Source organism: Apostichopus japonicus, chromosome 22 (assembly GCF_037975245.1).
Source record: "Apostichopus japonicus isolate 1M-3 chromosome 22, ASM3797524v1, whole genome shotgun sequence".
Taxonomy (NCBI): domain Eukaryota; kingdom Metazoa; phylum Echinodermata; class Holothuroidea; order Aspidochirotida; family Stichopodidae; genus Apostichopus; species Apostichopus japonicus.
In genome coordinates this window covers 7,992,317-8,015,000 of record NC_092582.1, presented here as the reverse complement: position 1 = coordinate 8,015,000, position 22,684 = coordinate 7,992,317, and the positions used below count along the sequence as shown (strand labels likewise).

General features: G+C 37.8%; 2 protein-coding genes and 1 pseudogene across 3 annotated transcripts in view; all 3 read right to left on the bottom strand.

Annotated features, from left to right (window-relative positions):
• The window catches only part of LOC139964251 (ras-related C3 botulinum toxin substrate 1-like), a 3,167-nt gene extending 2,806 nt beyond the window's left edge, over nucleotides 1-361 (bottom strand). Inside the window, exon 1 of one of the 2 annotated variants that reach the window (XM_071965704.1) lies at nucleotides 155-361. In XM_071965704.1, the coding sequence (XP_071821805.1) occupies nucleotides 155-225 (71 nt within the window). In that variant the 5' untranslated portion in view covers nucleotides 226-361. The remainder of the gene's footprint in view (nucleotides 1-154) is intronic. The other variant, XM_071965703.1, reaches the window with a different exon arrangement.
• A 5,912-nt stretch (nucleotides 362-6,273) lies between these two features.
• On the bottom strand, nucleotides 6,274-9,429 carry LOC139964253 (ras-related C3 botulinum toxin substrate 1-like; annotated as a pseudogene).
• A 6,591-nt stretch (nucleotides 9,430-16,020) lies between these two features.
• Nucleotides 16,021-21,613, bottom strand: LOC139964256 (ras-related C3 botulinum toxin substrate 1-like). Its single transcript, XM_071965710.1, has 6 exons — nucleotides 21,272-21,613; nucleotides 19,995-21,184; nucleotides 18,957-19,028; nucleotides 18,287-18,404; nucleotides 17,614-17,811; nucleotides 16,021-17,045 (listed from the first exon to the last, which is right to left on the bottom strand). Exons 2-6 carry the CDS (start codon nucleotides 20,036-20,038, stop codon nucleotides 16,890-16,892), a joined length of 588 nt encoding a protein of 195 aa, XP_071821811.1. The 5' UTR covers nucleotides 20,039-21,184; nucleotides 21,272-21,613; the 3' UTR covers nucleotides 16,021-16,889.
• Between the last annotated feature and the right edge of the window lie 1,071 nt (nucleotides 21,614-22,684).

Sequence of the window (22,684 nt, the reverse complement as noted above, 5' to 3'; positions counted from 1 at the left end):
ATCCTGACATCATTTCCCACAAAGAGGACCAAAATAATGATAACGCCTTTTGTACTGCTTCATATTACACCAAGACTATTATTTCGCAAATTGGTCCTCACACACTCACGCAGGCGCTCGGGCGTATTGATAGGTAATACTGTTTGCTACTCACGGGTCACCAACGATAACACATGTTATTGGCCGTAATCCCTGCATGTTTTTCTCTCCGTATTCCGTCTGCATTTGAAGGAAGTCAAACAACTGCCTACTTGCCAAAGGGAGGCAAGTTCTACTTATAAATATATATCTTGTGGCTTGCGACAAATTTTATAGCTACACAGTACGCAATGAACCACAAATAGAAATGGTGTAATGTATCACTCGCAAGTCCTATATACACAAAGAACTTCGCGGAACATGTGGCTTAACCGCTTTAGAAATTCCAAATCAGAGTAAACAGTATTTCTATTATACAAACGCATGTCATTGTATTGCGTGTTGAAGTACAAAGTTAGTCAGTTAATCATATTCGATGGAGGGCTTTGTTACTGCAACACCTTCGATGTAATTTCGTTAAGGAAGTAACCTTCGGTGTTTGATCTTGAACGAAGACCAACGTAGGCTATATTGTGTAATGTTTATAAACAGTACTCTAGCTACCATGCACAATGTTAACGAGTAAATGATGACTAAAACACTACTTCCACGCTGTCAATCACGAATCTCGCCTGTTTCGGACGTGACGGAGAATACACATAGTCCTGGACACTGATTGGTCAAATTGAACAACATATGTTACTGCATCCTCGTTTAGTTTCAAATAACTTTCCATGTAGTTTCACAATTATCCATAATATGACTTCTGATTGCATATTATGGCTCAAAATCAAGTTTTGTGATCACGATTTCATTCTTGGTGCTGTTTATATCCCCCATGAGTGTTCTAGGTATTTCAGTCAGGATTTATTTGATGATATTTCAGCCGATTGCATTACTTTAAAATCAACCTACAGTGCATTAATCTGTCTTGTTGGGGATTTTAACTCAAGAACTGGTAAATTAAATGATTTTTTAGAATATGATGATATTGAGTTGCCATTTTCTGATATTGGGTACACTGATGCAAAGCATGATATGGAATTACTTGGTATTTGCACTGAAAGATAAAACCAGGATAAGAAAACAAACAACAATGGCAAACGGAGATATATATATATAAATGACATCGACGGAGATATTTTGTGTACAACTAAGAAGTTTGCTGATGACACCAAATTGTATTCTGAGGTCTTTTCCAAAAGCGATTCTGAGAACTTTCAACGGATTTGGATAAGGGTTTTTCCTGGTCTCCGGGGTGGCAAATGCTTTTTAATATTGATAAATGCAAGGTAATGCACATTGGTAGTAGTAGCCAAAATTTTACATAAAAATCTTAATGGTGTGGAGTTACAGGAGGTCTCTGTGGAAAGAGACCTAGGTATCTACATTGACTCATCTCTGCAACCTTTTAAACATTGTCTTGAAGCTGATAAAAGAGGTAATAGGGTTTTAGGTATGATCAAGAGGAACTTCAGTTTTCTGAAAGAGGACATCGTAGTTAGGTTTTATAAGCAGTTGGTTAGGCCTCATCTGGAGTATGCTGTGCAGGCTTGGAACCCATATTTTGCTACGGATAAGGAAGTACTTGAAAAAGTCCAGGGGAGGGCTTCTAGGATGATTAGTTCCTTAAAGAGTGTTCCTTATTATAGGCGGTTACAACTGTTGAATTTCACCACACTGGAGCTTAGGAGGTCACATGGGGACTTGATCCAGGTTTTCAAGATTGTGTATGGTTTCGCCGGACAATTTATCCTTTACCGACATTTCCGTGTTTGCTAACAGTAGGTGTACCAGAGGTCATTGTCTTAAACTCCAAAAGTCACATAGTAGGATTAATATTCGGCATAACTTTTTTCTAATAGGGTTGTGAATGAGTGGAAAGATTTGCCTGAGAAAGTTGTACTTGCAAGTAGTGTCAATGTGTTTAAGAATGCTTTGGACAAGCACTTTAAGCATTGTAATCGGGTCTGAGTGTTTGTGTCTTCAGTTTTCTTTCTCTCTCTATAGGGTCCTTGATGGGGACTTGAGTGTCCCTCCTGATCCTTTTTTTCTACTAAACTAAACTAAACGGTTAATTGATCTTTGTAAAAGCTTGGATTTACACATTGTAAATGGTAGATTTGGTTTGGATATTGGTATTGGTAAAATGACATGTGACGACAGAAGCACCATTGATTATTTTATTATTTCACCTGATTTATTTCCATGTGTTGAAGATTTTTACATTGATGATTTTGACAGTCTTCTCTCTGACAAGCACCGTCCTATTTGCATGAAGGTTCAATTCAAGGGATTGTTCAATAATAAATTGAGTAATCAAGCAAGCAAGCAACTATCCATCCTCAAATTGTAATGCTTCTGAAACACAGAATACTATTAGGTGGGATGATTGCAAAAAGGAAAAATTTGTGGGATTCCTTGAAAATTTGATTTGACCAGTCTTTCAAATGTTATTCTCCATAAAAGGGATCAACATGTTTTTACACAAAGTGAAATTGATCATGTCTATGAAAGTCTGAAGCAATGTTTTATTACTGCTGCAAAGGGATCTAAGATAATTTGAACAACCAACCGTTGTATTACTCATAAAGTGCCGAATAATAGCCAGAAATGGTTCAACAATGACTGTAGAAAACTTCGTAGAGAGTATTTGAGAGTTAAAAGAAGTAACAAAAAAAATGGATGTAATGATGTTAAATTGATCAGTACTTTACCCAGAAATTACAAAAAGTGCATCAAAAATGCTTAACAAGTTTTTTACAACAACTTGCATTGTGAGCTTAGAAGTATGAGAAGTAACCACCCAAAGAAATTTTGGGGTATCATTAACAATGCAAAGACAAAGTTGCCAAGTTATATCTCCACAAGCTCCTTTATTATCATTTCAAAAAACTAAATACTATTGATCATATGAACTGTGCTGATTCATCATTTAGTTTAGGTATCTTTAATTCAAGCAATGATGTGCTGAATAGTCCTATCACTTATAGCGAAGTCTTTATCCAGATCAAAAGACTCAAAACCAACAAAGCATTCGGGGTTGGTGGTTTTCCAAGTGAGTTCCTGAAACATTGTCCTAACCATTTCGTCGAAACAATTGTACAGATGTTTAATCTTGTGTTGAACAGTGGTATTGTGCCTAATGACTGGACCATTGGTCTTATTAAACCAATCTATAAACTGGTGAAGGACATGTCAATGACCCAGATAATTACCGTTGCATTTCTTTATTGAGTTAATTGTGTTGGTAAATTGTTTACGGCTGTCCTAAATGACAGAATTAATTGCTTTCTTGATGATGAGGGTGCAATTGGCTTTGAACAAGCTGGATTTAGAAAAATCATTCCACTCTCGACCATATATTCAGTCTTCATGCTGTCATCGAATACTACAAATGGAAAACAATAAGGTATACTGTGCTTTTGTCGATTATAGAAAGGCCTTTGAAACTGTAGATAGGATATCACTATGGGCTAAGTTATTAAAATATAATATCAATGGTAAAGTTTTGAATGTCATTTCAAACATACACCAAAATGCAAAATCATGTGTACTGAATAACAATGATAAGTCTGAACTATTTGCCTGTAACATCGCAGTTAGACAAGATAAAAACCTGTCACCAATTCTTTTCGCATTGTATTTGAATGACTTTGAACGGTTTATTAGTCAGCATTACAGGGGTCTTGATAACCTATATCATGATATTCAGGAATGCGTCAGTAACGATTATTTTGATGTCTACCTAAGACTATTTACATTGTTATATTCAGACGATACTGTAATTTTAGCAGAAAATTAAGATGATATACAAAAAGCTCTAAACGCGGTTCACAAGTATTGTGAAGATTGGTACCTCCATGTCATCATCAGTAAAACCAAGGTAGTAAAGCTCGGAAAATACCAACTTTTACCTACGGTGATGTAAATATTGAAGTAGTATTTGGGGCTTTCAAAATATTTCCAAAATTGAAACTTTTCACCTAATACTCTGTAAAGGGATCCTCAAACTAAATAGAAGTACAGCTAATTGTATGGCCTATGGAGAACTTGGTAGGTACAAATTGATAAAGAATATAGAACAACTTAGACTGGTTTCCTTTTGGTACAGATTAATTTGTACTAAGGAGAACAAGATCTCTTGCATGATGTATCAGTTTTTCAGAGTTTTGTATGACTTATCATTTACCATGGATCAAGAAAGTTAAAGGCGTGTTTGACAAATCAGGAATGTCTTACATCTGGAATGATTTTCCAAACATTGACCTTATCGGCAATAGATACAGACCTACATTTAGTATTGATTGGCTTAAGAATAACCTTAATCAGAGGTTAGATGATATGTATGAACAGAACTGGATTTGCTGATGTCCATGTAAACACACAATGTAAGAATTACAGGATATTCAAAAGGAATCTTAACTTTGAAAGTATCTGACAAAACTCTTGATCTTACAATTCTTTGTAAATTTCGTTGCTCTAATTTTAAAATACCAAGTACCCTTGGACGGTATACCAACATTTCTATCGAGAATAGAATATGTCATTTATGTGCAAGCAACAAAATTGGAGACGAGTTCCATTATCTTTTTGAATGTAAGGCTTTTGAAAACTACTATCAATATGTGGGCGATTGAAAACTTAATGATGATGATTGTTTCGATTTATTTCGGCGTCCAAAGGGAGAGCCCAGTTAAGGTTTCTAAAAACAGTAGGCCCATGGCTAACCATTGTATTCACCCACCGCTAACCATTGTATTCACCCACCGCTAACCAGTTTTTTATTATATTTATTACCATTTCTGGGATGGGATCGTGCGCGTGTGTATTTGCATGTTATTTTTTGTCAGTATTCTTTGGTTTAGCGAGCCCTGTGGACGTCACATCATTCAGTTTTGTTGATATCGGGTTGGCAAGGTTGTGTATATGTGTTCTTTTTATAACTAAGCGTACTGTTTAAGCACAAAGATATATTTTCAGCGCGGAAAGTTTTCAAAGTGATGGCACTCTTCGTAAATGATTATCTTGGTTATATTTCTTTATTTATCTGTAATACAGATTGAATAAAAAATTATACAAAAGCGGAAACCACCGGTAAGACTACTCCCTTGGTCCGTGCGACAATAATCATGCATCTAATATAACAGCACCCCGTACAAAGGCACCAGCTTCAAAGAATCCATGCATGGCCACGCCCCTCATTGAAACCATAGATCCGCCTCTTTGTATATGGAATTTAAAATATCGAAAAAGTCACTAGATTAAGATATTCGTATTGGCTACAAAGATTTTATAATTATCTGATTAATCAGACATACAGGCTAAATATTTACTTGTTAGCGGGCCTAATATCTCAACCTTTGGGCCTCAAAATGTTAAAATATTAGTAAATATAAGTAATAAGGTAATTCGCCCCCACTTCTATTAATATTTAAGTTTCTAGTCACAAAAGCATACTATGGCAACTATAATGTATATTTTTGTATGGGTAGGATAGCTCTTTTTAAATTATTATCTTGATTATTTTTAAGGCGGGACTTATAGGACTGATTCATGAAGGAATCTGTTAAGGCTTGGTTAGACAAATGCCTAGTTTGAGGGCTGTTCAAGTAATTGGTTATTAAATCCAATCATTGCAAAAGAAGAAGGGAAAATAGATACATAGAAAAGGCAAACCATCAATCATTGTATAAAAACTATGTTTTTTAATTTGTTCATATATACTCATTAAAATGCATTAAATAGTACTAATAAACCCTGAAAGAGTGGTACAGTTGTGCAAACCCTGATTAAAATTATATTTACATGAAGTATCAAAATGGCAGTCACGCCTACCTGTACAAATTGTACAATGTATACTATTGTGACTTATATACAATCGAACGTAACACTATGTTGACTATTAAGATTAAGACAACACAGATCGCTTCTCCAAGTGTTTTGCCCTAAAGTCAGTTACAGGACCGTAATATAGGAGTCTGACTGGCAGTGGTAAGTTGTGGCTTTGGCTTCTCCATATATAAAGTTACCGATATCCTAAATTGTGCTACATAAATCAAAACAAAACATGGTTTAGTTACACTGCAAGGGAAACATTTCCTAGGCAGTCCTTTGTAATGATGGTTTAACTTTTCAATTACGTAGCAATAATAATATCAAACTTTGCCATCAAAAACCAACCATCCCCACCCCCACCCTCCCCCCCCCCCTCGTTCCCTACTTCACTCAGTACACTTTTCACCATTCCGTATCCTCTTGTGTCTCACAAGACATAAAAATGGCTGATAAATTATATATGGCTTGTCATAAATGCCAGCCACATTCGTCCCATCCCGTACCACACTTACTAGCTGTGTACATTGACATACTGACTGGACTGGCCCTGTTCCAAACATTATTTTTGAGTTTGTTGTTATCAAGGCATAATTTGGCTTTGATAACAGTTTTTTTCTCAGACATCAAACCAGTTGATAGTACGGTGTTATATATATATATATATATATATATATATATATATATATATATATATATATATATACATGTATATATATATATGTGTGTGTGTGTGTGTGTACATATATACACATATAAACACACATATATACACACATATATTTTTATATATACATCAGTTTGGGGTAGCATGCATCTTCACACTGTTATTTTAATATAGTGTCTTAGAACAAACAGTGGCAAGTTAACAGTTCACATTACAGAACATCGTCTTCTCCTATTGGGCTTGGGCCTGGGAGCGATGACTGCTCGGATTGCTTCATCAAATACCGTCTTAATTCCCTGCTGAGTCAAAGCCGAACATTCTGCATACTTCACGGCACCAATCTCTTTACTCAGTTTCTGTCCCTTGGAAAAAAAGAAACAAAACAACAATCAATTAATATATGTAGAGCAAAATGTATTTTTTTTGCGACTACAAACACGTATATTACATAGATTCAGATGTACACTTCCTGTTTCAAAAGTGCTTAATACATAGAAGTAGAGCAAGTTCATAATATAGTATACCTAAACAGTAACTAATTACAGCATGTGTTTCTCAGGTTTCATGCCTGCAGTGTACGGCGATCATGATGATATAGCTATATAACTTGTCTAATGAAAAAAACTCACCTGTACCAATGTGATAGGTGACTCTTTATTTAGATGCAAAGTGACTTTTGTGTTCAAATCATCCCGGAGGTCCACTTTTGTTCCTACTAAGACGATTGGCACGTTAGGGCAGTGGTGGTGTATCTCTGGATACCATTTTTCTCGAACATTTCCAAAGGAAGTCGGACTCATCAGTGAAAAACAGATCAAAAACACATCCTGGAGGAATGGGAATGAGGTTAGACTGAAACTATTCTCTTTGCTGGCACACTGATGGAGTTGCTTTGCCAAAAGATTCATCAGAATGGGGAAACATATCGGTACTAGCTCTTGAAAGTCCATTTATACCCTTTAGTCAAATGAAAACACATAATCACAACATGTAAGGTTTTATTTGAATAGTCTGTCCTGGAACTGAGGACTCACCTTATTCAACACAGGTCTATTATACAGTTTGAATGTTTATCCATTATTTATTCTCTCCCATCCATTACTTACCAAATTCAAGCAACTGAAACACACATTATTTCTTCTCATTTGGTACAATGGATTGAACATGGTTTACACCATTTTGCAAGCAGTTTCTTCTGCAATGAATGGTTTCAGTTGATATCATGAAATAAACAATTTGCAAAGAATTACAACAATTTTTAAATATATATATCGGCCACGCCTATATGTCTTTGTTTATCTTGCAAAAAATAAATAAATAAATAAATAAATAAATAAATGATAAAATAAGGCAGTTCTTTGTATCCAATAATTCACTGTCATGTTCTGGTCAATCGTTCAATCTGTTTACTGGATAAACGTCTGTCTGATGTCGCAAATTAATGTTAATTGCGCACCACCAGTAACTAGGTTGAAGTTAAATACTCACTGCTCCTGGATAGGATAACGGCCTTAACCTATCATAAGCTTCCTGACCCGCTGTATCCCATAATTCAAAACTCACTGGTGTTCCATCCACCAGTACGTCGGCAGAGTAATTTTCAAATCTGATAAAATTAAATTGTAGGAATTGTGCAGAAGAAATTTTGAGGATATTTGAAAACATATTTTTAAAGAATAATTTATGATAATAATATTTTAACAAGAACAGTGCGCAGCAACATTTATCAGTTTTGTTGTTTCACTATTATCAGGCTTTAGAGACTTAAAAAGTGTTTTACAAAACATGAACCTAAATTATTCATTGTGAAGATACACGAGGTTATTATCAAAATACAGAAAGTATATGGAACACCTTTAAAGCCAATGGCTACTAAAATTATGTAGATTAAGATGATAATAGCTGGCTACCAAGTTCAGTTTTTAAGTTCTTTTTATAGGCCCCTATTCGCAATCCAGAGGTTAAGATTCCATCTAATAGAACAAAAATTATATAAGGAAAACAAATGGTTAAGTGAAAAAGCTACAGTACTGAACAATAGGTATTCAACATTGAATAAATAAAAGACAATAATTAGGTGGGGGGGGGGGGATTATAACAGCAAAGGAAGAAGAAAAACAACTTACACAGTTGGAATATACTCCCCTGGGAAGGAATTTGTTGTATAGCTAATAAGCAAGCAGGTCTTCGAGTCCCAACAGTTCTGTAATATGTTTAAGAAATTGAAGACAAAAAAAATCAATTGTCTATAGGCAATTTTGATTTAATACCAATAGTCTGAAATTCAACACAACAACTATTTGTACATAAAACAAAGAGCATTCATTTAAAACCTTAAGGTAACCTATACAGTACAGTTCGTAAAGATACAGTACCATATATTGATTATTGAAACTACAGACACCACAAGCGTTTCAATCCTGACATCATTTCCCACAAAAAGGACCAAAAAAATAACAATATGACTATACTGTACTCCTTCATATCATTACACCAATACTGTTATTTCGCAAGATTGGTCCTCACAAACTCAACCCAGGCGCCTGGGCGTATCGATATACTGTTTTCTACTCACCCGTCACCAACTACAACACATTTAATTGACCGAATTCCCTGCATGTTCTTTTTCTTTCTCCTTATTCCGTCTGTATTTGAAGGAAATCAAACAACCCGTCTGTATTTGAAGGAAATCAAACAACAGTCTCCTTGCCAAAGGGAGGCTATCTCTACTTATATGTATATATGTGTTGCAGCTTGCGACACTATAGAAAAGCTATAGAATATACAGTACGCAATCTACCATAACTAGATATGGTGCAATATGTAACACTCGCAAGTCCTATATAAACGAAACAGTTTGCGGAACATGTGGCATTACCGCTTTAGAATTTCCAAACCAGAGCAAACACTAGAACAATGTGTTGGTATACAAACACATGTCATTGTGCGTGGTGGAGATCAAATTAGTTAGTCAGTTATTCAATGAAGGGATCTTTGTTACTGTAACCGATGTGAAGTTAATTCGTTCACGAGTTAGTTCCCTACGCTAGAAAGAATTTATATAAATATTCCTTCTTCCCCCGCACCTTAAAAGATAGGATTGCTTTACCATCAGACATTAACCTATTTCTGATTCAGAAGCCAGTTCGATGTTTGGTCATTAACGTAGACCAAATGGAAGCTATATTGTGTAATGTTTATACTCTAGCTAGCATGTGCTATGTAAACGTATAAATGATGACTAAAAGCATCACAACTATAGCTGTCAATCTCGAATCACGCCTGTTTCGGACGTGACAGAGAACACACAGAGTCCTTGACACTGATTGGACAAATTGAAAAACATATGTTACTGTATCCTCGCCAAGTTAGAGAAATTTTACGAAGGCCTAATGGACAATTAATCTAACGATACATGTACGTATATTAGAGCACCCTGCAAGCAGGAACTCGCGAAGAAGCCTAATTGGCTCATCAAAGCCGCAAGCTGACCGAAGTCTGTCTCTTACATTCATATTTAACGTCCATGATTATGAATTGTTAATTGTCAACAACTCTGTAACTGGACTACATACATTAATCTGGGAGTGACTTGAACCGGGGACCTTATGATTGAAAGGCACCGGCGTTAACCACTGAGCTAACACTCCACAAATGTAGGCCTATGTAGTCTTTGAAAATGTAACACCCTCCGGTCTGTAAGAACTGCTTGGTCGATTTCTTGGCCCTGGTTCGTCATTCTAAAACACGTGATATATGCCATAAACGGACACAGTGTATAATAAGAACGTTACGAGTGCCTATATGTTGCATGAGCTGAAGTAGTACAGATAAAGCCGAGTCGTTGCGGATAAATACGGTTAACATTTGTTGCTTGCACCTTTTTTGAAGGATCTTGTTAAATCAGATAAAGCCGAGTCGTTGCGGATAAATACGGCTAACACTTGTTGCTTGCACCTTGTTTGAAGGATCTTGTTAAATCATATGCGTTCAAATTTTAACTGTCTTGTTCAATTCGATAGTAACGAACCAACGTAGAGAATTTTACGTATTGTTTTGAAAAAGCTAAGTATATGCAACTCAAGGAGATCTACTTTATTTACGTGTGCAGAATTAACTGTTCGCCGCCATAATTCTTTGCAAATCTGCGTCTGGAAGTTTTACCTGCGTAGCCAACTTGAGATTGTTATGAAGAGATATATTTATAGAATACATATATATATAATATATAAAAGAATATATAATATAATATGCCTACTTATGATTTTCGACACGTTACGATTATAGCTGACTCAGATAGGGCTACAACTTCCTTTATAAACTTACGTTAATTGCATATGGCCCAGCTGATCCGTGATATTTATCAATATCTGAGCGACTGAAAACTTAATGATGATGATTGTTTCGATTTATTTCGGCGTCCAAGGGAGCGCCCAGTTGAGGTTTCTAGAAAAACAGTAGGCGTATGGCTAACCATTGTATTTACCGATAAACATTTTTTCATCATTTAGCATTTTTTTACAGTTAATTACCAATTAAGTGATCACGTTTTTGAGAATTGCTGGTTGATTCCGCCAAAGAAGTAGGTATTCTAATTTGATGTTAACATCTAATTTCTTATAACTTCGATCATGTCTTTAGAGTTTGTTTGCGGGCCTATAACAGTGTAGGCTACGTGTACTGAATCATCAAAGTAGGCCTATAAGTATACTCTACAACTGAGTCTAACCAGCTGTATTTGCGGGGTGGGTCAGGTGTATATTTATTGCCATTTCTGGGACGGGGGTCGTGCGTGTGTGTATTTGCATGTTATTTTTGTCAGTATTCTTTGGTTTAGCGAGCCCTGTGGACGTCAGATCATTCAGTTTTGTTGATATCGGGTTGGCAAGGTTGTGTATATGCATAGGCGTAGGAGGCGGGGGGGGGGGGGGGGGGGTGGGCGGGGGGCGAATTTCTTTTTCCTGAACCTTTCGGGCAGTGTACGTGGAGTTTAGCCAATCAGAGCGAGGCTGTGTTGATGACGTACTACTCAGTAAAGATGGTCAGCGTGCGTACCAAATGTTGAAGTGGGGAAATCACATTCGATAAGTCAACATAATTGTTGTACTACAGCAGAAAGTATTAAGGTATATAGGCCTTGCACTAATAACATTATACTATATCATTGTGCACAACTAACGTGACGTTTGCATCGGTTTTTTTGTTGAAAAACGGCGATGTATGATCGCTGTCTGATGTACAAATTTACAATGTCTTCAGATGGACATGACACTGTACTCAGTACTGTAGTACTAGTACTGGTACAGTAGCAGGCGCGTATCCAGGATTTTCAAACCCGGGGGGCGCGAATTACTATCTAAGCGGAGCGCCACCATCGGTTGGCGCGCAGCGTACAAGAAAATTTCTTGTTTTGAAACCCCCCAGATCACCGGAAACGGCACTTCTCGGGCTTGAAATGACCAACCAGATGTACACTTTTTGCCTGAGAACCAAGTATTTCCTAATAGTTTTTTTTTCCATCCATAACCGTTTTGAAGATTGTCAACCCGGCACACATCATGTTCGACCTGATCGCATCTCCTGTGGGTCTTTGCTTTTGTAGGTGATTCTACGTCGCGGCCCACAATACCCGTCAGCCCCACTTTTCAAGGTTTTAAGCCCCATATTTGTTCAGAATTTGAAAATTCACATTTCTCGTGAATAAACTCACTTCAAAACATAGCCATAATCTTGTACAAAATTTCATCTATGGACAACCAATATAGAAAAAACTTCCTTCAACCCCTAACAGACCGGTCAAAATTGCACGAGTAGAGGGAAGTGTGATGTAGAATGTTGGTCAGAAATTTTCGAAAATTCAGACACAGTTAATTTATTGGTGTACAAATATTAAAACCTGTTATAACGGCTATTATAAAACTTGGTTCAAGGAAATGAAAAAATAGCAGATATTTCCGAAACCGAACACTACACACAAAGGCGTAGGAGGCGCGGCGGCAGTGGCGGAGCTAGGGGTATTGGTCAGGAGTGGCGAGAATGGTCTGAAGGGGCGCTTTCGACACTATCTAAGCGGAGCGCCACCACTGGTTGGCGCGTAGCGTACAGAAAATTTTTGAGTAAAGATACTCCCTAGATCGCAGGAAATGACCCTTTCCGGGCCTGGCTAATTTGCAGATAAACGAAGAATAAGGTGTCATCGCCAAATTACACCAACAAAATGTGACAAATGTCAATAAGTAGATGAGAGCGCAATAAAAAAGTCAATAATCACGAATAATTAAAAAGTGGTAAAGAGCTGAAAAAGGCGCCAGCAGTCCATTTGAGTCCGTCAGGGGGGGGGGGGCATCCGCCCCCCTGACCATATGGACGCTCCGCCACTGCGCGGCGGGGTTGCAGGCCCTAATACGCCATTACTAATGTAAAAGAGAGTTTTGACATAATTGGACCTCCATGCTTTTTATACATCTACATGAGACATGTCGTTGTTTACATTAGCATCCCGCGGTATACTGCGCAATTTTAACGGACCGTACGGTACATGATGGCATGCGATGTAATAACCGATGCTTGCTTATATGATATTGACATGAACACGTTGAACGCGCGCTTCGCGCGCAAAAATTTGTGGTTATTTTTTCAGGCAAGTCGGACAGATTTGAGGCTTTTCATCCTGGAACGCCATTTTCATGCTCACTGATATGATGTGATATCTGCTGTTTGCGTTACAAATTCGAACAGGCGCGTAGCGAGGAATTTGCCAAGGGAGGGGCGAAGCCTGTAGGCAAATTATCTAAGCGTAGCGCCACCATAGTTTGGCGCGAAGCGTACAAGAAAATTTTGGCCGAAAATGTCTCCCAGATCGCTGGAAATGACACTTCCCAGGCCTTATAAGTTGCCTCTAAGCACTTTCTATTTTGAAATTACTTAGCGATATCATTTAAAAAATGCTGAATGGGGGGGGGGGGCGGGCGGTCGCCCCCATCCCAAAATGCGTCATGTTCCCCGACGACACGGTCGAGTTCGAGACCAGCCACAGTTGGTTTCATAGCACAATTCTACACACGCTCTATGATAGACCATATATAGTATATATATAGATCATTAGTGAGAGAGGAAAATGGAAACGTCAAAAAATGGAGTTGTCGGTGTAAGGGGTAAGGTGAGTCACACTTTTACGAAATCATTGATCCGTCACTGGCTACCCTTCAGCGCTGTAATGATGTCACTGTTACTCTTTCTCTTCCCGGTGTCTTCGCGTTTTGCTTTTACTCCCTCTTTTTCTCCTTTTTCTCTCTTTCTTCTCTTTCTTCTTTTTCTTTTCCCTTCCTTCCTCTCCTTCTCCTCTTTTTTCCCCTCTTTTTTCCTTTTTTCTTCTCTTTTTTTCTCTTCTCTTTTTCTTACCCGGGGGGCGCGCGCCCCCAACGCCCCCCCTGGATACGCACCTGAGTAGTATGTTACGTACTTACAGTTTACAAACATCTACACAGCAATATTTGTACACAGTGGTATAGTCCTATAGCACCTCCTTGTGAGAGACGAGGTCCAGTAATTAACGGTTTATTGTGGAAACTGCCAAATATCTGTTGTAAACTGATGAGCGAATTAGGTAAATAAAGAGTGCAAGTACTGCCCTTGTTTTATTATGCAATAAATCCTCTCTTTTTAATTGTTCCAGAATGAATATCTGTTTCCCTTGTCTTTTATTCTAGCCAGTCATCTGCCTTTAAATTAGGATAAACTTTCCTAAAACGGATGTACCACATTTTGGGGCTGAGACCGATTTCCCTCTAATAAGATCTAGAAGGAAAATAAACAAAAGAAACTATAAATATTTTCGCCACACTATCTACGGAGTTTCATATATAAGATGACCATGCACTAAAACCATGACATAACTTATAATATCGATTTTCAATTCATGATATAATACTTGGACATAACTACTTGAACATGAGAAAAAGTGTCGGAAATATCCACACGGGGGCTCGAACTTGCGCTCTTTCGTTTTCCACCTTATGTTATTGAAGCGACGCATTTACCCGACTGACCATCTTTACTGAGTAGTACGTCATCAACGCAGCGTCGCTCTGATTGGCTAAACTCCACGTACACTGCCCGAAAGGTTCAGGGAAAAAAAATTCGCGGGCGGGGGGGCTGCAGCCCCCCAACCATTTTTTGGGGTGAAAATTCGGGCAATATGCTGAGAATTTTTTCGGGCACCTACTGGAAGAAGAATAATCTGCAGTGTGTTTTTCATTTTTTTTTTGGTGAAAATTCGGCAATATGCTGAGAATTTTTCGGGTATCTACTGAGAGAATAATAATTTGCAATGTATTTTTCAATTTTTGGGTGAAAATTCGGGCAATATGCTGAGAATTTTTTCGGGCACCTACTGAAAGAATAATAATTTGCAGTGTGCTTTTCAATTTTTTTGGTGAAAATTTGGGCAATATGCTGAGTGGCGGAGCGTCCATACAGTCAGAGGGGGGGGGGCGGATGCCCCCCTGACGGACTCAAACGGACTGCTGGCGCCCTTTTCAGCTTTTTACCACTTTTTACTTATTCGCGATTATTGACTTTTTTATTGCGCTCTCAAATACCTATTGACATTTGTCACATTTTGTTGGTGCAATTTTCTGACAAATGGCGATGACACCTATTTATTCTTCGTTTATCTGCAAATTAGCAAGGCCTGGAAAGGGTCATTTCCGGCGATCTAGGAAGTATCTTTACTCAAAAATTTTCTGTATGCTCCGCGCCAACCTGTGGTGGCGCTCCGCTTAGATAGTGTCGAAAGCGCCCCTACAGACCATTCTCTCCCCCTGACCAATACCCCTAGCTCCGCCACTGGCACCTACTGAAAGAAGAAGAATTTGCAATGTGTTTTTTAATGGTTAAACTTATATTATTGTTAATATTATTATTGTTGTAACAACTTCCCCGATAATTCTAACCAATATGGAAGGGTAATAACACGGAAAATGATTTTATGTTATTGGCATGTGATGTAATAACCGATTAATGCCTATATGATATGCACATTAACATGTGGAATGCGCGCGGGGCGCGCGAAAAATTCTGGTTATATTTTTCGGGCAAGTCGTTACAGCCCCCACCCCCCCCCCCCCCCAAATCAAATTAGGCTCCTACGCCTATGTGTATATGTGTTCTTTTTATAACTAAGCGTATTGTTTAAGCACAATGATATATTTCCACGCGGACAGTTTTCAAAGTGATGGCGCTCTTTTTAAATTATTATCTTGATTATTTTTAAGGCGGGATTTATAGGACTGATTCATGAAGGAATCTGTTTAAGGCTGGGCTAGACAAATGCCTAGTTTAAGTGCATTGTTCAATTAATTGGTTATTAAATCCAATCATTGCAGAGAAGAAGAAGGGGAAAATAGACACATAGAAAAGGCAAACCATCAATCATTGTATAAAAACTCTTGTTTTTTATTTTGGTAGTATACCCATTAATATGCATTAAATAGTAAAAAAACCTGAAAAAGTGATACAGTTGTGCATACACTGATAAAAATTATATTTACATCAAGTATCAAAATGGCAGTTACGCCTACCTGTGCATATTATACAATTTATACTATTGTGACTTATATACAATCGAAACGTAACACTATGTTGACAGTTAAGATTAAGACAACACAGATTGCTTCTCCAAGTGTTTTGCTCTAAAGTCAGTTACAGGACCATAATAAAGGAGTCTGACTGGCAGTGGTAAGTTGTGTTTTTGGCATCTCCAAATATAATGTCACCGATATCCTAAATTGGGCTACATAAATCAAAACAAAACAAAACATGGTTAAGATACATTTCAAAGGAAACATTTCCTAGGCAGTCCTCTGTAATGATGGTTTAACTTTTCCATTACGTAGCAATAATAATATCAAACTTTGCAATAACAAAAAATGATCAAAGACCAACCATCCCCCCCCTCCCCCCCCCCCCCCCCCCGCTTTCCTACTACACTCAGTACACTTTTCACCATTCCGTATCCTCTTGTTTCTCACAAGGCATAAAAATGGCTGATAAATTATATATGGCTTGTCATAAATGCCAGCCAAATTCGTCCTCTCCCTTACAATACATACTAGCTATGTTCATTTACATAATGACTGGCCCGGCCCTGTTCCTAGCATATTTTTTGAGTTTGTTGTTATCCAGCCATAATTTGGCTTTGGTAACAGTTTCTTTCTTAGACATCCATAATATCAGTTTGAGGTGGCATGCATCTTCACACTCTTATTTTAATATAGTGTCTTAGAACAAACAGTGGCAAGTTAACAGTTCACAAAACAAAACATCGTCTTCTCCGCTTGGGCTTGGGCCTGGGACTGATCACTGCTCGGATTGCTTCATCGAATACCGTCTTCATTCCCTGCTGAGTCAAAGCCGAACATTCTGCATACTTCACGGCACCAATCTCTTTACTCAGTTTCAGTCCCTTTGTAAAAAGAAACAAAACAACAATCAATCAATCAATATACGTAGAGCAAAAATGTACCTTGCAAGTATTATTTGTGTTTGTTGCAACAATAGTTGTGTTAGATAAAGATCTGTCAAAATGCATTACCACATAGGGATATGAAGGACAAAGAGTTACTAAAACTCAGTATTTAGGGCTGAAAAAATCTGACATATTTGTTTCATATATATCTCAAATATTGAGTAAGTGTTTCACACACAAATTTACACTTGAATATATCAATGAAATAATAAGTACTAAACATGATTATATATATTCATACATATATATGTGTGAGAGTGATTTCTTTAACAGTCATTTCGTGACACAATTTTACTGAATTTTGTACCGGTCAATCAGATACGCAATGCCGGTCATTATTTGAACTTTTTACTTGGAGTACCGATTGGCAAACGTTAGTGCTGGCCAAGTCCGACCGGCGCTGACCGGCGTAGCTACAACACTGCATACATATATATAACAAAGATGCAGTGTACGGCGATCATGATGTTATAGCTATATAACTTGTCTAATGGCAAAAACTCACCTGCACAAACGTGATAGGTGACTCTTTATTTTGCTGCAAAGTGATTTTTGTGTTTAAATGATCCCGGAGGTCCACTTTTGTTCCTACTAAGACGATTGGCACGTTAGGGCAGTGGTGGTGTATCTCTGGATACCATTTATCTCGAACATTTCCAAAGGAAGTCGGACTCATCAGTGAAAAACATATCAAAAACACATCCTGGGGAGATAGGAATGAGGTTAGACTGAAACTATTCTCTTTGCTGGCACACTGATGGAGTTGCTTTGCCAAAAGATTCATCAGAATGAGGAAACATATTGGTACTAGCTCTTGAAAGTCCATTTATACCTTTTAGTCAAATGAAAACACCTAATCACAACATGTAAGGTTTTATTTTAATAGTCTGTCCTGGAACTGAGGACTTACACTTATTGTACAGTTTGAATGCTTATCCATTATTTATTCTCTCCCATCCATTACTCTATATATCGGCCAGGCCTATATGTCTTTGTTTATCTTGAAAAAATAATTAATAAAAAAAAATATAAAAAATAAGGCAGTTCTTTGTATCCAATTATTCACTGTCATGTTCTGGTCAATCGTCCAATCTGTTTACTGGATAGACTTCTGCCTGATGTCGCAAATTAATGTTAATTGAGTACCACCAGTATCTAGGTTGAAGTTAAATACTCACTGCTCCTGGATAGGATAACGGCCTTAACCTATCATAAGCTTCCTGACCCGCTGTATCCCATAATCCAAAACTCACTGGTGTTCCATCCACCAGTACATTGGCAGAATAATTTTCAAATCTGATTAAATTGAATTGTAAGAAATGTGCAGAAGACATTTTAAGGATATTGAAAACACAGTTTTAAAGAATAATTTATGATAATAATATAATAATAACAACAGTGCTCAGCAACATTTTTCAGTTTTGTAGTTTCACTATTTTCAGACTTTAGAGACCTAAAAAGTGTTTCACAAAACATGTACATGGTTTGTGAAACACTTTTTAGGTCTCTAAAGTCCTTAATTATTCCTTGTGAAGATAAACAAGGTTAGTATCAAAATACAGAAAGTATATGGAACACCTTTACAGTCAATGGCTACTAAAATTCTGTAGAATAAGATGATAATAGCTGGCTACCAAGTTCATGTTTTTAACTTCTTTGATAGTCCCCTATTCACAATCCAGAGCTTAAGATTCCAGCTAATAGAACAAAAATTATCTAAGGAAAACAAGTGGTTAGGTCAAAAAGCTACAGTACTGAACAATAGGTATTCAACATTGAATAAATATAGGACATTAGGAGGTGGGGGGGGGGGGTTATAACAGCAAAGGAAGAAGAAAAACAACTTACACAGTTGGAATGTACTCTCCTGGGAAGGCATTTGTTGTATAGCTAATAAGCAAGCAGGTCTTCCCAACAGTTCTGCAATACGTTTAGGAAATTGAAGAGAAAAAAACCTCATATGTCTATATTCAATTATGATTTAATACCAATAGTCTGAAATTCAACACAACAACTAATTGTACATAAAACAAAGAGCATTCAACCTTAGGTAACCTATACAGTACAGTTCGTAAAGATACAGTACCATATATTGATTATTGAAACTACAGACACCACAAGCGGTTCAATCCTGACATCATTTCCCACAAAGAGGACCAAATTATGACAATATGCCTATACTGTATTGTAAAGGCTTCATAATTGACGCACCCCCGTAATTGACGCACCTTCAATTATTACTAGCAACGATACAGCAGGCCACCTAAACTTTTTGCAGTCAAGCAGAATGACATATTTCATGAGTTTGAATCCATTTCAGCTATTTGCTGACCAAATTGTGGTATTTTTTAAGCTTTTAACACCCTCCCACCAGTTTTGCACATTTTTTGGGCATTTGGAAATCTTACACTCCTAAATATAACCAACATTACCTCAATATGATAACACTACTCTCAGGGCCCTGACCTGTCTGAGCTTAGAGGCTCAGAGCATAGCAAACAGCATCTAAAGTCAATGGATGTATACTAAGGCCTACACTACAGTTAGCTTTACAACGAATGTGTCAATTTAGGGGTATGAAAGAACTTGACACGGCAGACATTTTGTGGTCAAATTCTGCTCATTTGTACGGTGCATAAGCACAGAACCTTAAATATTTTGAGATCATAACATTTCTGAGGAACTACACATATGAAAAACACATACAGTCGAGTGATTTGGATTTTTCCTTGATAGATATCGTTGATCAAATCCATAAGTGCGTCAATTATGAGCCCACCATGCTACTGCTTCATATCATTACACCTATACTATTATTTCGCAAAATTGGTCCTCACACACTCAACCCAGGCGCCTGGGCGTATCGATGTACTGTTTTCTACTCACCCGTCACCAACGACAACACATTTAATTGACCGAATTCCCTGCATGTTCTTTTTCTTTCTCCTTATTCCGTCTGTATTTGAAGGAAATCAAACAACTGTGTCCTTGCCAAAGGGAGGCCATCTCTACTTATATATATGTTGCAGCTTGCGACACTATAGAAAGGCTATAGTATGTACAGTACGCAATCGACCATAAATAGATATGGTGTAATATGTACCACTCGCAAGTCCTATATAAACGAAAAACTTTGCGGAACATATGGCACTTGACCGCTTTTGAGTTTCCAAATCAGAGCAAACACTAGAACAATGTATTGGTATACAAAAAGCTTTCTAGTCACTTCGCCCAACAACCATTTCGCCCAACTGCCATTTCGCCCAACCAGCCTGGTCATTTCGCCCAACCAGCCTGGTCATTTCGCCCAACCATCATAGTCATTTCGCCCAACCAGCATGGTCATTTCGCCCAACCAGCATGGTCATTTCGCCCAACCTTATTTTTACTAATATTCAGTCAGAATAATATTACTTTTTCTGTTTCACTAGTTCAATTTGATTTATTTTGGGTTAGGTTACTTCGTAATAGGTAAATAAAAAAGTGAGGTCCGCTCGATATCGATCGGAGTCTGAGCAGTTATTTCGGGTATAATGGGAGGATTACACTACTTTAGGCGTTTACGCATACAATGGGAGTTATATTATTATACAAACACAGGGGAATCGGTCTTCATAAAAACCTATCAAACCTAACCCCTAAAACACTGATCCATCCTACTGACTATCAATTCCCGAACGTTTCCTTTTTAAATTGAAAAAAAAAATATATAAAACCCGTCCGTAATATTGAATTACTATATTTAATCAATGTAACCACTTTATCAATGTAACCACATATGTAATCACATATGTAATCAATTTAACCACGACTTCAAGTTTCCTTAATACTCGGTTCGTATCCCGTAGCGTTAACAATTCCCGAACGTTTACTATATCAAACCTATCAAACCTAACCCCTAAAACACTGATCCATCCTCAAGATTCCTTAATATTCGGTTCGTATCCTGTAACGTTAAAAATTCCCGAACGTTTCCTTACTAAAGTTATACAAAGTAAAGGACTTCAAGTTTCCTTAATATTCCTTAATATTCGAACGTTTACTATCAAACCTAACCCCTAAAACACTGATCAATCCTCAAGTTTCCTTAATATTCGGTTCGTATCCTGTACCGTTAAAAATTCCCGAACGTTTCCTTACTAAAGTTATACAAAGTAAAGGACTTCAAGTTTCCTTAATATTCCTTAATATTCGAACGTTTACTATCAAACCTAACCCCTAACACACTGATCAATCCTCAAGTTTCCTTAATATTCGGTTCGTATCCTGTAACGTTAACAATTCCCGAACGTTTCCTTTTGAAATATCATATTTAATCAAGGTTGGGCGAAATGACCAGACTGGTTGGGCGAAATGACCAGGCTGGTTGGGCGAAATGACCAGGCTGGTTGGGCGAAATGACCAGGCTGGTTGGGCGAAATGACCAGGCTGGTTGGGCGAAATGGTAAGGTTGGGCGAAATGGCAGTTGGGCGAAATGGTTGTTGGGCGAAGTGTCCTGCTTCCTACAAAAACATGTCCTTGTGCGTGGTGGAGATCAAATTAGTTAGTCAGTTATTCGATGAAGGGATCTTTGTTACTGTAGCCCATGTGAAGTTATTTCGTTCACGAGTTAGTTCCCTACGCTAGAAAGAATTTATATAAATATTCCTTCTTCCCCCGCACCTTAAAAGATAGGATTGCTTTGCCATCAGACATTAACCCAGTGTCGTAGCCAGGATTTTTTTCAGTTGGGGGCGCTGGGGGGTGGGGCTTGAACATTTCCTGGGGGGGGCGCTTGACCATATTCTTGTTACTATCTAAGCGGAGCGCCACCATGAGTTGGCGCGCAGCGTACCAATTTTTTTAGCTAAATAGGCCTCCTAGATCGTTGGAAATGACACTTCCCAGGCCTTCTAAGCTGCTCTAAAGTTTTCTCAACATCCTTTATTTTGAGATCCCATGTTTTGATATGGTCATCAAATAGTTAAGTAAAATAGAAAAAACAAAAATCTGGTAAGTTACTTTGAAATGTCATGACATATCTTTTGTGAGTTTGACACCGGCATTGACATTTTTCGACAAATTGCGCGTGGAAAATAAAGAAAGATTGACTGGGCTTTCAGCCAAGTAACATACTGAAATGACCGAACTATATGTCAAACTGACATCAAAGATTGCGTCTGAAATATTATTAGGGTGAAAGACTGATTGGCCGGCAGTGGCGGAGCTAGGGGTATTGGTCAGGGGGGCGAGAATGGCCTGTAGGGGCGCTTTCGACACTATCTAAGCGGGGCTCCACCACAGGTTGGCGCGGAGCGTACAGATTTTTTTTGGAGTAAAGATATTCCCTAGATCTCCGGAAATGACCCTTTCCGGTCCTTGCTAATTTGCAGATAAACGAAGAATAAATATGTGTGACAAGTCGGAAGTTTATATGGGTGTTGATAGTACATGCGCTTCATCACAATCCCTGTGGTATCTTTGTGAGTGCTCATGTTTTCGAAAAAATAGATCGTAAACCCCGTACAGTTCTTGGAAAGAGTTTCGCACAACAGAATTAAGTGCCGATAAATTAAATACCGCCGTACGTTAGAGC

Bases quoted from the DNA above. Each gene is read 5' to 3' on its own strand.
- LOC139964256 (XM_071965710.1), bottom strand. From the start codon at position 20,038: ATGCAGGGAATTCGGTCAATTAAATGTGTTGTCGTTGGTGACGG. The intron at 17,812-18,286 runs GTGAGTATTTAA...CTATCTCCCCAG, and splicing joins CGTTATCCTATCCAGGAGCA to GATGTGTTTTTGATATGTTT. The intron at 17,046-17,613 runs GTGAGTTTTTGC...CTTTTTACAAAG, and splicing joins CACCTATCACGTTTGTGCAG to GGACTGAAACTGAGTAAAGA.